Source organism: Vespa crabro, chromosome 5 (genome assembly GCF_910589235.1).
Source record: "Vespa crabro chromosome 5, iyVesCrab1.2, whole genome shotgun sequence".
Classification (NCBI taxonomy): Eukaryota; Metazoa; Arthropoda; class Insecta; order Hymenoptera; family Vespidae; genus Vespa; species Vespa crabro.
Genome location: NC_060959.1, coordinates 5,633,374 through 5,651,763, shown reverse-complemented (window position 1 = coordinate 5,651,763; position 18,390 = coordinate 5,633,374). Strand labels below are relative to the sequence as shown.

Genomic DNA, 18,390 nt, shown 5'->3' with positions numbered 1-18,390 from the left:
GAGAGAGAGAGAGAGAGAGAGAGAAAGAGAGAGGTTCAGAGCGATAGAGAGAGAAAGGAGAGAGAGAGAGAGAAAATATTATCGAGAATACTGGTTGCCATACATATCGAGCTTCGAGTATTAGATATGTTGAATTTCAAAGCTTTCAGCTTCTACCTTTTAAATTGGCGACAGAAATCGACCACGTTCGAAATTTCAATTTTTCTAGTCCGCTCATGCTCCAGTTTATTTTCCGTCGACACACTTTCTCTCGCACGACTCGAAAGACAAAAAGAACTTTTCAAGACGTTCTGTATTTTAATGAAAGTCTTTATCGAAAAGAACGGACGATAATTAAAATCATTTTATATTTATATCCTTACGAATATTCGTTATCCATTAATTTTCTCTAAAAATATTTTTTCATGTTTCTTATAAATTAAATAAATAATTTATCTTATATTCGAGTGCAATCGCTGTATTGTAGTTTCCTTACAGTACGAACTAATTTAATTCTCTTGATTATCATATTACGAGATCCTAACAGCAAGATTGATTTACATTTAAATAGGCTTTATTTTTCTTTTTTTTTTTTTTTTTTGTTTTTTTTTTTTTTTTTTTTTTTTTTTCTTTTTTTTATCCAGTAAATCATTGACTTCCTTGAAAACAATTTTTAAACCTGTAATTAGTTTATCACCGTATAAAATCTTGTCAAATGAATACTCCATAATGACAGACTGACTGACATAGTTTCAACTAAATTGTCGACTCGAGGGAGAAGAGAGAAAAACTTATGAGCAATGTCCATAATAGTAGCGTCCGCGTGAAATGAAGGTCCGATGAGTATCGCTTGAATCGTTTTTGTCGCAATGGATTAGGGGAGAAAGAGGAAGGATTAAAGGGGTTAAAGGAGCAATACATTGACGTGTAAGTGTGTGAAAGAGAGAGAAAAAGAGAGAAAGAGAGAGAGAGCATCGTGCTTGTTTTGAGTTTGTGGCCATTGATGCGTGACCAGGGGCTGTTAACCCAAAGGACGTTCCACGTTATCGGTAGCCCTTGTGACTTTGTTTTAACTCTTGACTTTTTCTCTCTCTCTTTCTCTTTCTCTCTCTCTCTCTCTCTCTCTCTCTCTCTCTCTCTTTATCGGTTTCATCTTTTTCCTCATTTTTTTTTTATTCTCTCTATACACGCATACACATATGTACATACATACATAAATATACGCAATAAACGTATTCGATTGACCCGCATGTCCGACTTTTCAATTAGGCGATCACTTAATGCGATATACTTGTTTTCTTTCTTTTTCTTTTTCTTTTTTTTTGTTTTTTTTTTTTTTTTTTTTTATTACCAACTTTGTAGAGTCGGAGGACGATAGTCGAGGTCGAGTTTGCGTCATAGGAAAGGAAAGTGTCCTCGTAGTTCAGCCTGATTCGTGAGATTCGTGATGGAGGCCCGTTAAGTCAAGGCGAGAGCACGTTTTTGCGAGCTCGGCATTCCTATTCGCGATGAATCGGTGTTCGCTTAATTAAGCCTCCGATTTTGCTGAGCTTTTAACATGGTGTAACAGGCAGAAAAGAGAAAGAAAGACAATGTGAGAGAGAGAGAGAGAGAGAGAAGAAGATAGATAAATAGATAGATAGATAGATAGATAGATAGATAGATAGATAGATAGATAGATAGATAGATAGATAGATAGATAGATAGATAGATAGATAGATAGATAGATAGATAGATAGATAGATAGACGCAAAGTCACAATTCGTAAAAATTACGATACACAGTTTAGTAAGATTTTGAATGGTTTGATCGTGACGAGAATGACAATGGCCTTTCGCAATGATTTCGATAACCATTTCCACTTTTGTTTTTGTTTGTTTGTTTTTTTATTTTTTTAATATTTTTTTTTTTTTTATTTATTTTTTTCTTTTTTTAATTATCTTTTATTAATGACTCGACTTTCCGATCGAATTTAAAGAATGGTTTCGTGTAAGAACGAATTTATTCGAACTTATATTTTATCCTGGAAAATACAAAAGCGGTCATTAATAATCTCGTATTAAACGTTAAACGGAAGAATATTAATTTAATCTAATGCACGTACTAATTATGGAAGAGATCGGATATAATGGATTCCAGAACATCCTGATCGAACGAGGAGAATATACAAGCAATGGGATATCTCTCCCTTGATAGGTTCTCGCGTGCATTACATGCCATGTTCGAAGCTTGAACGCGATGGAATTTCGCTCCAAAGCGACACGCCTTGAATTTCTTCGGCGTGTCATTAGCCTCCTTGTTTGACGTCTAACATTAAATCTCGATTCACCTGCGTGATTATTCACCACGCGTTTATTTCTGTTGTCCCTCCCTCCCCTTCCCCCCCCCTCTCTCTTTCTACCGTATCCGTCGACTTCGTCGTTTACATTTGATCGATGAAAATTCATAATTTTTATTGATAAAAGAGATCCAATTATCGTTAGGCGAAACTCGAGACTTTTACAGTTCGAAATTATTTTCGATAAGCCTATCTTTAAGAAAGATTGAAAGATATGAATGGATGAATGAATGAATGGATGGATGAATGAATGAATGGATAGATAGATATATAGATAGATAGATAGATAGATAGATAGGCAGATAGAGATAGAGAATGTGAATGATACAGACGTTTCAAATGAATCGAATTCGCAGTAGTTAAAAAAAGATGTTTCCTTTTTTTTCTCTCCTTTTTTTTCTTTTTTTTTTTTTTCTTCTTCTTCGACGTGCTTACACGTTCTCTCATTTTCAAGATTATTTCTCTTTTAGGCCCTCATCACGCAGACTCAATACGAATGGCTCAATTCGTGTCTCATCCAAAGAGCTATAGATTGTATTTTTCCTACTATCTCTGTTGCCTCCTATACCATCCCACGGTCACCCCTCACCCCCTTTTTGATCGAATTCACGAAGAAACGCTTCTTAAGAAAATCTCGTCGAAGTTTCAATAGAAAGCTCTTCTTTTTTTTCGTTTTTTTTCTTCTCTCTCTCTCTCTCTCTCTCTCTCTCTCTCTTTGTCCCCTCTTATCGACGTTATTACTTCATTCTTCTTTCATCATGTCTTTCTAGTAGCCGAGTCTACTCGTTCTTTTCTTCTTTTTTTTTTTCTTTTTTCTTTCTTCCTCTTCTTCTTCTTCTTTTTTTTCTTCTTCTTTTTCTTCTTCTTCTTCTTCTTCTTCTTCTTCTCCTCTTGAGTTTGATGTTTCGTTTAGCGCCTCGAGAAATATCACGAGGAGAGACGTCAAATTCCATAGTCGAGTATCGGGACTTTCTTTAGAACTAATCAAACTTGTTCAATTATCGTAGTTGCGCCAATGTAACTATGTTTGAAAAGATGTTGGAAAATGCATTTTGAAATTTTAGACAACATTAATAGATATCGAATAGTAGGATATTGTTATTTGATATGAAAATATTTTTTTCGTTATATGGTAGGTGCGATATCAGGTCACAATGTATATGTACATACGTGACAGGCATATTATCTGATATAACGATTCTAAGTAAAACAGGATCGATGAAAAACTCGTAATTTCTTCTTTTCTATGTGCATATGTATGTGTGTGCGTATGCATGTGCGCGTGTTTGTGCGTGTGCATATGTCTATATGTTTGTACGCATTACACATATTTATGTACATACATAGATTCATACAAATGTTCATTTTCCAAGTATTGATGAATTGTGTAATGAAATAGTCGAGATATTGAATACACAATGAAATATTGTATTTCCTTTTTTCTTGCTCTCTCTCTTTCTCTCTTTCTTCTCCCTCTCTTTCTTAAAATCATTGTTCGTATTTACTGGAAAAAAAATGGTTTCTCTGATTTCACAAAGTTTCTTTTCATAAACAACGATTTTAATTCGTTAAAATCATTGCAAGCACACGTTATGCATCGAGGCAATATCTATTTTCAAAAATATTCACCATTCTTTTTTAGCGATGTTTTATATGTTTGAACGAATATAAAGATTATAACAGATAGTACTACTAGCTTTTACGTTCGGTCGCGCGTGCGCGATATAAAATCTGCTTTTAGAGGTCATTCGTATTTACGCGTATCCACATAGAAATGTGCCATGCTCCTTGTTCTCGTATATTGCCTTGGTAAATATTGTAAAGCGTTTAAAACGTTTTAAAACTACGGTAAATTCCCCAGTGTTGTTAAATTGAAAAACTTTTCCTTGAAAATATAATCAAAAGAATAAATAATTGAAATGGTTTTTCCTTTTTTCTTTTTTTCTTTTACTTTTACTTTTTTTTTTTTTTTTTTTTCTTGAAATCGTTAAAAACAATCTTAACGAGGGGATTTGAAATATAAATAACATTATGTAGATTTGACATTTAGGATGTTACGTTTATCTTTTATATACCATAATTTCGACTACCTGTAATAAAGTGTTTATTGTTATAACGATATAACGTGAAATCATCGTTAGTGGAAATCCCGACAACATTTAATTAGCGTACACGTTTAATAATCATTCCCTAGAGGTCACATTGTAACACGTTTCAAATTCATAATTGATGCTTCGTCTCATAATATCAAATCTGTTCTCATATATGTAAGCAAGCGTCGATATTAATATTGTCATAAACATGGCGTATACGATAACAAGATACGATACAATAAATTCATTTCGTTGTAATCGAAAAAAAAAGAAAAGGAACTAGAAAAAAAATTACATAAACAACGTTTGTTAAGTTAAAAAAAAAAAAAAACAAATAAAAAAGAAATGAAAATGAAAATGAAAATGATTACAACGATAGTAGAAATTTGTATGCTCGATTATATGTAAAAAAAAAAGAAAACAAAGTAAAAAAAGAGAAGATTTATCATCTATCTTTCTAATGTAAATTTTTCAATACCGTTTCTCCTCAGATCCATGCATACGTGTACATTAAAAAAAAACAGTAAAAAACGATGATTCCTTGGGTAGATAGAAAAATAATTTATCGAAGTCTGTGTGTGTGTGTGTGTGTGTGTGTGTGTGTGAATGCGAAAGCGCGTACATATATCGATCTCATTGCTATTTACGTTTCATTCATCGAGTCCGTTCGTAAAATGGTAATGAAACGTTCGAAAAACGAATGAATTCGTAGACGATGATTTTTACTCGATCGTAACGATTTAAATTTTCATCGTTGAATCGTACTCAAAACAAATCGTCCTTGGATTTACATCTCATTAAATTTGAACGTATCTTTTATGTATCATTCGATACGATATCGAGGTTTCGTTGCATAAATAAAAAAAGAAGAAGAAAAAAAGAAAAACAAACAAATAAGTAACACAATGTGCTCCATTTACGGGTTTAAACCTATTGGAAAGCGATAGTGGAACGTTATTACGCGGACGTGGCTTTCGCGAAAAGTGATTTCATCTCTTTCCTTTTTTTTTTCCTATTTTGTTTTATTTTCTCTCTTCTCTATCGATGAAGTCCAATGGCACGAGCTTATCCGGAAATGGTGAGATCATTCTTTCTCTCCTTTTTTTCTTTTTACTTCCTTTTTATCTGTTTTTTTTTTGTTTTCTTTTCTTTTTCCTTTTTTTGCTTTTTTCTTTTTTTCATCCCGAAACAAGAAAAGAAACGTAGATGTTTTTCCTGACGATACCTCGAAGCGTTTTATCTATTGCGATATGAAATATTCGGTGAACGGAAGAAATGCAATAAATCAGAAATGCAAATAGTCAAGTTTTCTTTTTGAATCTTTTCGTCTAACGATTTATACTTTAGCAGATATCATATAAGTTTCGTTTATATCCAACTTTACGCTTATAATGTATGTATATATTATATGTGTACGTATGTGTCGGTACGTATCGCACATACGCATTTATCGTTTTGCAGAGAACTTGATAACGTCACAATGTCGCGTGTTAGTATTACTACGGACTGAAACTATTCCTCATGTTCTAGAAAAAGTTTATTTATTTCTTTGTTGGCAAAACGGGAACGCGTTGTGCGGGCAAACGCGAACGGAAGAAAGATGGTACGAATGCGGACGAGTATTGTTTTCTAGAAAGAAAGAAAGAATAGTCGAGTAGAGCAGAGAGAGAGAGAGAGAGAGAGAGAGAGAGAGAAAGAAAAGGCGAACGTTTTATCGGGTATCTCGTTTAGCTTCTGTACCGATTTCGCGGTACAGAAGCTCGCCACAAATAATGCGACTAGTTTCGTGCGAGAATGTAACGAAAAGAGAAGAATAAAACAAAACAAAACAAAATAAGAAAAAGGAAGAAGAAAAGAACACAAAAAAAGGAAAAGAAATTCATTGGTTTGTATTGATTTGTATTGAGATCGGTTTTATATAGTATCGAGGTTGTATTAAGAAAAAAAAAGAAAAAAAAAAAAAAAAGAAAAAAAACGGAAAAAGGAAAGAAGGAAAAAAGAAATGAAAATGAAAATACAAAAGTGGTATTTGATTTCTCGAAAGGCAACGATGATGACAAGGTTTTTCAAGAAAAAAAAAAAAGAAAAAAATAACAAACAAGAATCCTGCGATTATAAAACACGTTTAATTTCCGTCTGTGAATGCTCCCTCAACGCGATGAGTTTCAACGTAAAATCGCCGGTAACGTCGCGGAAATCGAATTTGCGGCTAATTAACAGCGACGAGTTCTCGGGATTCAATGAGAACGTGCTCATCGTTGCATGTATTGCGAGATGGAAAAACGGTTTATTAAACGAGAAAGCCGAGTCGAACCAAACCGTCCATTTTAATGACATAACGGATTTGTTTCTGTCGAGGGATGAAGAAAAAGCAAACGGACGTGCTTCATGTCGCGGAATTTAAAAGGCTTCGTTCGTTCGTGCGAAAGCATTCTTGAATCTCAAGAGACGTTTTCATCGACTCCTTAAAAATCTTGTGCCGTTTGATTCTCATTGCTTTTATTATTTTGCAACATAAAATTGCGAGATACTTTTGATGGAGAAGTAGGGGAGAGAAGTAGGATTAAAAAAAGGATATCATTTCGATTTTATAAATGCAAATAATATAAATTATTATATAAATGCAAAAAATAACAAAAACTTTCAATTTTACGCGATTAACTCTCGCGTATTTCGAAACTTAAAGGGGGAAAAAAAAGAAGAGGAAAAGAAAATGGCAAAAGAAAGAGAAAGAGAGAGAGAGAGAGAGAGAGAGAGAGAGAGAATGAAAGAATCTGTACTACGACAAATTATATTGAACTACCATCCATTGACAGAAAAGTTTGTGCGGGAATTCTCAGATTCAATTGTTTATATAATTGGATTTTTAGTTTTTTTCAACTTTGTTCTCTTTTACTTTTCTCGTAAAGAAATCATAAACTCGATAAATGTAGAATAATATTTACGGCAATACAAATTATGCTGTATAAGTTAGTATGTATTGTTATATGTATGTACATATATAAATACAGGGAAATTCCTGGCATTCGATTTCGAATAGGTTTGTCATCGTTGTTTGTATTATATCGATATGATCGGAAAATGTCAAATAATATAAACGTTTTCATACAATGCAAATAAAACTGTAGTTATCTATTTTATTAAACAAATAATTCTTGCGATCGATTTTTCTTATATAAGAAAACTTATGAAAAATTTCTTTTTGTCAATTCTTCTTTCCCTTAAGCGTCTTAAAATATCATTTTGTTTCCTCTTTCGAGTTAACGGAGAAATATGTAAAATAAAGAGCGATGATGAGATACCGAGAAGTGGTTGGTATCGAAAATTCTCCGAGACGTTTTCATCTTCGTTCAAAGGGATTTTCAATGCCTTTTTCCCCGGCACGGTCCTTGTCAAAAGAAACGAAACTAAACGAAACGAATTTTTAGGGATCTCGTTCCTCGAAATTACAAAACTTAAAGGATCCTACTTTATTCTGTATCTATTCTCATAACCCTCTTCTCTTTTGTTCTATTATATTTTGTTTTAGTCCTGTTTTTTAAAATGGCCATGCCCGTCGACATTTACCGTCCTTTTATACATATCGTTCAATTATTAAGAACACATTTATACATTTTTCATCGATGTGACAGAATTCCAATTGTTTGTCGTTTAGCGTAACACACAAATCCCCACCGAGTTATTCCCCGGGGAGAGGGGACAGGAACGGGGACGGAAGAATTGATCGGAATAATGTTAATGTCGGGAATACGACAGACTCGAAACTGTATAACTCAAAAATATTCGATGTAAAATACATGTATATATATGTAGTGTTTTGAAAAACGATTTGATCTAAGTAGAAAAGAATATGTGATAAAGAGAATATTGCGTTGAAAGTTTTAAATTTAATCTTCGCAAGAATCTTTCTTAATCGTAATAACAAAATCAAATAATTATCATTACGATGTATGCTTCTCTCGATATCGTATAAAATTTGTCTAAAAGATTTTTTACACTTTTTTAACACTTAAAGAGATAATCACGATATACATACATAGATTTAAATCGGATATTGGTGTAGCTATAAGTAAAAGGAGGAACACTATTGCCTGGGATAAATGATATAAAAACTAAAATCAAAATGTTTAATACGACATCTTCCTCTCTTTTTTTTTTTGGTTCATTTTATAGATCTATGGACATAGTTGCAGTAACGACTGTCGGTTCAAACGTACGAAAGATGAAGTCGCATCAATCGCGATTTTCTTTGGCTGGAATGTAGACGACTAGAATATATCGAATGGAAGAAAGAAGATAACGATCGTCGTGAAAGAGAGAGAGAGAGAGAGAGAGAGAGAGAGAGAGAGAGAGAGTGTGTGTGAGAGAGTGTGATTGATCGGTGATCGATTGCGTGAAATAACGTTCGAGTGGCGATTCGCACTCGCGTCGCAAACCAAATGTTCCCCTCCAGTTTGCTTGCAAGCTTTTTGCAAAAAGCAAAAAAAGGAGGCGAAAAGAGGGGAGCAATATCGCGATACTTTCGAGCTTTTATTCACCGATAAAGTGAAATCGGAGAAATTTGAAATATTTAGGAATAAAGTATATCTCTTTAAGAAGAATAAAAGGCAAAGTCGGGTTCAAGATAAAAAAAAAAAAATCATTGGCTGTGCGTTTATTAACGTAAATGATAGTGTTCATCGATTGTACAGATATATATCGATTCGTTTCGAAGATATTCTGAAGAAGGAAAAATAAAGAAGATTGAGAGGACGTTGAGGAGGATAAAGGACGAAAAGTCGTGACGAAGTAATAGAAGATAAAAAGAAAAAAAATTGAAAAGAAAAACAAAAAAAATTAAAAAAAAAAAACAAAAAAAAATGTTGTGAAGGGATATTCTCCTATATAATCAAAGTTAAAATTAACGATTATCAATTAAATATAAAACATATAATACACGTATATATATAACTACGGTACACGTACGTGATACGTAATATTAGCAATAAAATAACGCGTATTCCTTCGCGTTAGTAAACAAGCAATAAACAAGTTCGGTCCTTTTCGTCTTCGTTATTGTTTTAAGAGAAATTATAAACGCGTTCGGTGTGGATCGTGGAGTCTACCAACTGTGGTGCTCCTCCTCGCTATCAACGACGCTGGACGCTATATTTTTTTAATCACGATATTGGTGTGTGAAATAAATAAGAAAAAAGAAAGGGGGTGAAGATACAACAAGATGGCGTTCGCCGCGGCAAGAATGATCCTGAAGGACAAGAGGCGGAAGGCCAGCAAAGAGGACTTCGCACCTCGAAACAGAAGCAAGGTAAAGTCGTTAATTATGAACTAATTAAATAATTTTAATTATCGATACGATTCCCCTATATAATTAACAATGCAAACAATGAATATCTAATCATGTATTTCTCATTATGATTGGCAAACAAATTTCTTTTAGATACGACATCGTTATTTGTAATTTGTTGTATTATTTTTGATTGAAAAGAAAAAGAAAAAGAAAAAAAAAAAAGAAAGAAAGAAAGATAACTGTATTTCTTTCGCATTAATTTTTATAATAGATTACTCTCGTATACGAGAGATGATCGGAATAATCAAAAGCAGCTGATCGCTGATCGCACACTGACTATCAAATATCAATCAACGAGTACTTTGCTCGAACGCGTGACGATGAATCCTGAACATTTAAAATGTTCCAATATCCTTCATTTTATTTATACAACAGATATTTAAAAAAAAAATTTTTTTTATATAACGTGGTACGTCTTGTTTCTTATATCGCTATCGTATGAGAAAAATTTCGTTTTGAAAATTTGTTGTTTAATCCTTGACAAACGATACGACGATGCATGACACGTAACGAGTTTTACGTTAGAACGTCGACCTTTACAAAGTTCACTTCTCTGTCGTTTTATTTACTTTTTTCTTTTTTTTTTCTTTCTTCCTTCTTTTTTACTTTTCTTTTTACGAGGAGAGGTAGTTCTGAAATGTTTTAAACCTTAATTTTCATGTCACCACGGAGATATAAGTTATGCTGTCCACGTGCATAGAAGTATGCTCTTGTTTTCTTTCTCACAAGAGAGAACAAAAAAAAAGGGGAAAGAAATAAAGAGGCAAAGAAAGAGGAAGAGAAAAAAAGAGAGAAAGAGAAAGAGAGAGAGAGAGAGAGAGAGAGAGAGAGAGGAGTTACGTATATACGTAAGTATGCGCATAATTTATATACCAGATAACAAAAACAGTAAGAGCAATAGAGAATTAGGTCGGAGTTTTATCGTAACGTAAGTAACCATGAATTGAACGTCATTTAACGTGATATCGTAACTAGTGAAATTTTCTCACATTATTCTAACTATCGTAAAACAATAATGGTCTTAAGATTCTTTCACGCGATCCTTTGAATCTTTTAAGACGATATAACGTACAATGCATCGATGATAATAAAAAAAGTTTGATAATAATTTTCGATAAGCTTCGAATTCAAGATATACAATATATTACGATTAAGGAAGTCTTAGATTTTGAAATTTTTATAAACGAAGGAACTAATATCAATTTGTCATTTTTCTCGAAGATCTCAACAATCTTAACTAATTAAAGTAAAATCGGTGATCAAGTTTACGGTTTTATGGTTGAACCTTTGTTCGAGCATCACTTTGGCGTATTAAGAATGATAAACGGAAGTTTGTTACCACTCTGGATTTCGGAAATTAAGTTTGACTTTAACCGGATGACAAACTTTTCCGATTCTTTCTTTATCTATCTATTTATCTCTTTCCTTTTTCTTTTACTTTTATATTCTAGTCTCTTTGCTAATATTCGATAGTTTCATGAAACAAAATTATCTGGCTTTGTTCTTTCGAGTCTTTCTTCAGAAAGTTTTACGATCGTCATAATTAATTCGAACTTTTTATATTTTTTTTCGACTTCTAATCACTTTTTTTTCTAAATTTAAACTCGTCCGTTGTTGTAACAAGATATCCCAAGGAAATTACGTAGGATCAAATAGATCCGTTCTGATCTCATGAAATCTTAAACAGAAAAACCTCAAGCTCTACGCGTTTTCCACGATATGCACAATTTTAAGAAATAGAATCGGTTACTTGGAAATACTTCCTGACTTTGAATTTAGGATTTCAAGATTACGAAGGAAGAAATAGTGCTTTTCATATATATTATATAATATAATATAAACAGGATAGAGTAATAACTTTGAATATCTCTCATTTCTTTTAAAAGACATGGAATAACTTTGTTTACGAAAGTTGTATGATCGTAATAAGACAGTAATCATTATTTTGAAAATGAATACGTGAAGGAGATATGTAGGTCAATTGTGTTTTTTAAATGAATTCATACATTTTTGATTGCATTGATCGATATAACTCGATTTTCTTTATAAATAAGTATTAATCCATGTATTGTCCGTAAATTATTAATTTAAGAGATATTTTAATTTAAATATTGATAAGAAATCGTGTAGAAAGATGCAACTAAAATATAGTAAAAATAGTAGTAAGTTACGAAAGAAGAATCTTTCGAGTTTTCGATTTTTCAATTTTGTACATTATCGATTATTAATAGATTTTCTATCCTTTATTTTAAATAAATAAAATAAACTTTACATAATTATAATAAAAATTGAAATGATTTCATTATAGGTATGTATTTATTACGAAAGATTAGAAAAAAATCAATTGAAAAAATTATTAACAAAATCAATTTTATTATAACAATATTATTACATTATTTAAATAAATAAAGAATAAATTACCCTTGAAAATGGTGTTTCTTTCAAGTTTCTACGACTTTCCGTTCCGAAGATATCGGCTTCGAAAGATTTTCATTCATAATTCGTTTAATACAGCTGTTCGTAGTAATAGTATAGTAATAGTAACGTACTCAGCTGGACCGCGTAAATTCTCGGAATTTATATAGGTCAGTGTGTCATCGAGCTAAGTTGAATGAAATTATATAGGTTAGTGTGTCAACGTAAATGTCTTTCATTTACATAGGAATATCTCTTGAACCAAAAGTCGTAGAGACTTGAAACACATATCATATTAAAGGGCAGAATTTTATCTATTTTTCTATCATATTGTTAATAATTAATTAACAATTTGTTATAAACAATTTTTATAAACAAATTTTTACGGACTTGATTCATCTTATTTTACAAAAAATCCCAAATTCAAATTATGTCTGACTTACAAAATTATATAAATTAATAAATAATTAATAAACAAATTATTTTTTCTTTTTTATAAAAAAAATCATTTTTTTTATATTATTAATAGCCACCACTTTCATTTATACGGGAATATCTTCGAAACTAAAAATCGTAGAGACTTGAATCAAATATCATTTTAAAAGATACTTTTTTCTCTATTTGTTAAAGCGTATTGTTAATAATTAATAAACAATTTGTTATAAACAATTTTTATAAACAAATTCTTACGAACATTATTCATTCTATTTTGCAAAAAATATTAATTTTTAGACTGATTTATAAAATTATATAAATTAACAAATAATTAATAGTCTTTGTTTATTAAAAAAAAACGATATTTTCTATATTATTAATTGCTACTTCTTCCATTCACAAGGGAATATCTCTGAAACTAAAAATCATAGAGATTTGAAACAAATACCATTTTAAAGAGCAAAGTTTTTTCTTTGTTTTATAGTATTGTTAATAATTAACTAATAATTTGTTATAAACAATTTTTATAAGCAAATTCTCACGTACTTTATTCATTTTATTTTCCAAATAAAATTTGGATTTCGGTTAATCTATAAAATTGCATAAATTAATAAATAATTATTAAACAAATTCGTTGTTTACTGAAGAGATAATTTTTTCTTTATTATTAGTAACCACATCCTCCATTTACATGTGAATATCTTCGAAACTGGAATTTATGCAAACTTTAAATAAATATACTAACTAAACGCAAAGTAAGTGCAATGTAAGCGCAGAGTAAATTGCAGGATAATCGTTGAATAAGAGTTTTTAAATGTCTTCTAAACTAATTACTTTTCGATATATACAGACTAATATTATTTTATAAAGAATATTAAGCTATATCGAGTATATATCAGGTATCGATCAATGCAATCAAAAACATATAATTTCATTTAAAAAAACACAGTTAACCTTCATATATCCTTCATGTGTCCACTTATAAGAAGATTCTTATTACTATATTATGACCCTTTCCGTATCATAAAACTTTTGTCAACAGAGTTTCTCCATATTATCAAAAAGAAAAAAGATGCTCTAGATGATTATCACCCCAACCTTTATATATATATATATTTGTATATATATTATGTATATTATATTATATATATATACATTATATATATATATACACATATATATATGTACATTTGTATGTATAAATATATTCCTTTTGGTACATATTATACATTTTCGTTTTAATTAGTTCTGATATAACTCGAATAATTGGTTTAAAGGCTTTCATCGGTATCGACTGATACAAGATTATGTATGATTTACAATAATGTCCTCGTGTAATATAGGAAAGTTCGTCGTTAGAGAGAGATCAAGAGATTATACATTCTATCGTACTCTTTTATATTTAAAAAGGAAAAAAATACATATGTACATAAGAAGATTTTCTTATCGCATACTTTGTAATGATTATATTTTAAAGTGGCATTGGTGAATGGTTATACACGTGTATGACATGTATATATGTGTGTGTGTATATACGCAATACGTACACATAGAGATGACACATGAATTGTGATAGCCGTTTTTTCTAAGAATTCCTAGCACGTTCTAGGTAGCGCCTTGTTAAAAATTTCAGAAGTCTCTCCTCGAATCAACGAATCTTCCATTCAAACCGAATCCGTGCCTGTAACGTTTCTCTCGGGACTTTTACTTCGCCCTCTAGACGAACTGGTACTGCGGAAAATCGTCTCTCTCTCTCTCTCTCTATCTACCTGTCTATATATATATATATATATATATATATATATACATGTTTTTTATATCTTCCTCGCGTTCTCGTAAATGTAAAAGGACTGTGTCGTTTTCGATATAGTGGCAACATAACGATAAACGTAAATATACGATCAATAGTCTATATACGATCGCTAAAAGCTACTGTCACTATCTTTATCGTTTCTCGTAAACATTTGAAATTCAAACTCGATTTCTCGTTTTTTTTTTCTTTCTTTCTTTTATTTTTTCTTTTTTTGTCATTGTTATAAACACGTTCAATGTTGTTCCAATGAATTAGCACGAATATTCCTTAGAAAATGTTTTAAACGACGGAAGAATCGTTTTTTCGTTGATTCGACGATTTTCTTTCAGAAAAAAAAAAAAAAGACAATAGATAAACATTGAAAATGTAATAAGATCACAATAACAAGGATCAAGAACGTAATCAAGAACGAGATTGTTCTTCAGAAAATTTATCGTACGAAACTCCATTAATCCATAGCTTTATTATAGCCCGAATATCTTTTATCGTGAGAAAAATGTTGTAGATAAGTAAAATAATTGAGAGTTTCATTTTTATCGTAACATTCGAGAAGTTTTTGCTTTTGTCGGATGAAAAATATGAAAAGCAAAATTAAAGAAGATAGAAAAGTCTCATTCTCCATATATTTCCTTTCTTTACTCACTCTGTCGTACTGAAACAACTTTTTTGCGCTTTTTATTTATCAAGTCAAAAGTTTACAAGAGATACTTTGCCGTCTTTTTCGGTTCTGGAAGTCGCAAAAAGGCAAACTTTGTTTCTTCTTATCGCGTGAGCTGCGGCATCGCGTGCAACTTAAGAGAGGTTGAGAGAGAAAAAGAGAAAGAGAGAGAAATGGGGTAAAAAAGGGGAATCTTCGAGTTTAGGAAGCAAATTAGGAAGAAATAAGAGAGTTGAGTGAAAAATGCGCGAATCGGGCTAAACTTTTTAAAAAGCAATTTCCATAATTGGGGATACCGCAGAAATATTATCGTCCATTAACGTCTCCAGTTTCGGGGGTTGCGTCTGCTACGATTTCACGCGAAATTATCTCTTGCGTACGGATGACGGCCATTTCAAGGAAAGAACTTATTTAAAAGGATAGCAAAAGTAAAACGTGAAAATCCTTTTTTTAATTTATACGATTAAATTTTGCTTTTTTTTTTTTCTTTTTCCTTTTTTACAAATTTATACTTCCTTATCGTAATGCATTGTATTATTTATTGCATTATTCCATTCCAACACATTAAACATATATTTAAGTGATCGTATTAATTAAACGTATACTTCTCGATTATCATCGACTTCGTAACATTTCGTGCCACGTTTAACAGGATATTTTTCAAAAATATTAATTATAGACGTATGTACGTATTAAAGGTACTCGAGTAATTATGAATTTCACGCTCGATTATCGTACTCTCTCATAGACGATATAGAAGCTTATACGAAACATAGAATTTAGGTGGCATCAAATCGATATCAAAATCGTCGTAAATTTTCAAGCATTTGTTTGTGCTTTTGCTTGCCTAAGAAGCACCCAATTAGCGAATCGTTTACGGTTGGTTAAAATTTTAATGACTCGTAGATTGAAGTGGTCATACATACTCAAACTCTCGAGACTTCGATTTAAAGAAAAAAAAGGGATTCGTCGTTAGAATTGGCATCAAAAATTTTTCGAAACTCCGTTTTTTTTTCTTACTTTCTTTCCTTCTCCTCTTTCTCTCTCTCCCTCTCTCTCTTTCTCTCTCTCTCTCTCTCTCTCTCTCTCTCTCTCTCTCTCTCTTTCTATCTATTTATCTTCCGTTGAAGCACTTTCTTCGAAGCTTTACACGTGATATCACTTTTTCTCGATTTTTCTTTCTTACTTCCTCTTTCCCTTTTTTTTATTTTTTTTTTTTTTTCTTGGTAGAAGAAAACTCACTCACCTGCTATTTTATGTATAGTGCGTTCGATTCTCCAGTAGTTTTCGAAGAGAATCTCCACCGATTTAATGGACGGGTAATCGTAGTAGTACCAAAATGAAAGGCAACTTGAAAAGTACGAGAGTACATGGACGAGAAATTCGTTCGACGATATATAAGCGTTATTGGAAATCAATATAGACGATAAACCTACCGATATTTCTTTATATCTTTTTTTTTTTTATTATTTTTTCTTTTTTCTTTTCGTTCAATACATTTTTCCTTTTTTTCCTATATCTTCTTCATTTTTCTTATTTTTTCTTTCGATACCAATGATGCATCGTTCCAAATATTTTTCATCGAACTCGATGTTATTTCCTTGTGGGGGAGGGAGAGGGGGGAAAGAGAACTAGAAAGAAATATTATTACATTTTATAGTAATTAATTAGAATTTAGATATACTTCTCGTGTCTCTCGCAATCTTCTTAAACAATAAATGAATTATTTCGAAGTATATATATATATATGGAATTTTAAGAACGATTTCAGTTGAAATTATCTCAGGAGGCGACTTCTGGTAGTATATCTCCTGAGAATTTCCATTAAATGATTTTAGTATGAAATTCGTCTGGCAGTTCTCCTTGATACAACTTTTATAACTGTCGTTTGCTCGCTTTCGTTAATTTAAGATCCGTAAGTCTCCGTCTTTCTCATTCTTAAAAGAGAATAAGACAAAAAGTGAGAGAGAGAGAGAGAGAGAGAGAGAGAGAGAGAGAGAGAGACGGAGAAGTGAATAAAGGGAGAAAAAGAAAAAGAGAGAAAGAGATAAATAGAGATATCATTAGTTTTTATATCTCTTTTGAATCGTTTTGACGTCATCCGTCGAAAGTTCGTCGAAGAAGGAAGACACCTAAGTGGCCTCGGCAACAAACTTACCTATCGTTTCGCGTGTAATTAATTAATTTCATATCATACATCTTACAGCCCTTTTTGACGTTCCATGAGATTACGAAATGTAATCTCATGGTCTATTCCGAATAATTAGACAATAAGTGGTAATTTTATTTAAAGTTTGACATCCTCTTATTATACAAACATTCTCTTATTTTCCTTTCAAGCGATCTCCCTTTATTTTATCGTTCTCCTCGTGAAGTCTAAATTTCTTAACTGACAACTCACGCGAATATACTCTTAATTATTTCCCTATCGACAATGACCTTTTTCACGTAATATATATATAGTTTCAAAAAATTCGTGTTCATTAAGTTATTCATTATCTCCGGTTGCTTTGATCCAAAAAAAAAAGACGAACGAAAAAAAAGAACGAACAAAAAAAAACGATTATATTACGTTATAAATTGCATCGTCACGAAGTAAGTGCAAAGTCCTTAAAAAAAAAAAAAAAGAAAAAAAAAAGAAAAAAAATACAAAAAAAAAACGAGAAGAAAAACTCGATCATAAAAAATATGTAAGATATTATTATTATCATCATCGTTCGAGTGTGTTGCGATCAATATCAGTTGCGATCTCTCATCGAATATTTTATATAATAATTATTTATTTTAGGAGCAGTTGGAGTTATCTGTTATTAAACGAATCGAATTTTTTTTACGAAAGTTTTTTATTTCGTAACAATTCGCATTCACGTACCGTGAATAGAAGATAATTTTCATTAAGTATAACTCGTCGCTCAACTATCTCCATTGATTTAGAACATGAGATGCATCAAAATGACGTAAAATTCATTTAACAACGTGATCATATCTGTGAATAGAATTTCAACCTTCCTATTTATCTACCTAAATTATCTACCTATATATATATGCTGCAACAATGAAATATTTACGAAACTATTTCAGCACGGTTTTGTTTATCAAAACTTATACGTAGATCATTAGATATATAAAAAAAAATAAAAATACATTACCTCTACCGATATACGGTAATATATACATGAATAACAAGTTTGCATTTTGTGATAAGCGCTTTGGATGTACAAATATTATAAACGACGGACTTACATAACAAAAACAATGTTAACACGTAAACTGCCTCGTTAAATTGTCCAACGCTGACAGCTCTATGCCTAT

The 18,390-nt window shown here is 31.4% G+C and overlaps 1 protein-coding gene across 6 annotated transcripts in view; it reads left to right on the top strand.

Annotated features, from left to right (window-relative positions):
* LOC124424080 (neo-calmodulin-like) overlaps positions 1-18,390 on the top strand; it is a 104,658-nt gene that overhangs the window by 45,028 nt on the left and 41,240 nt on the right. For 2 of the 6 annotated variants that reach the window (XM_046962625.1, XM_046962627.1), the window contains one exon: positions 8,584-9,715. The exons of the other annotated variants lie outside the window; for them this stretch is intronic. In XM_046962625.1, the coding sequence (XP_046818581.1) occupies positions 9,629-9,715 (87 nt within the window). In that variant the 5' untranslated portion in view covers positions 8,584-9,628. Of the gene's footprint in view, positions 1-8,583; positions 9,716-18,390 lie in introns of those variants that run through there. 6 annotated transcript variants of the gene reach the window in all.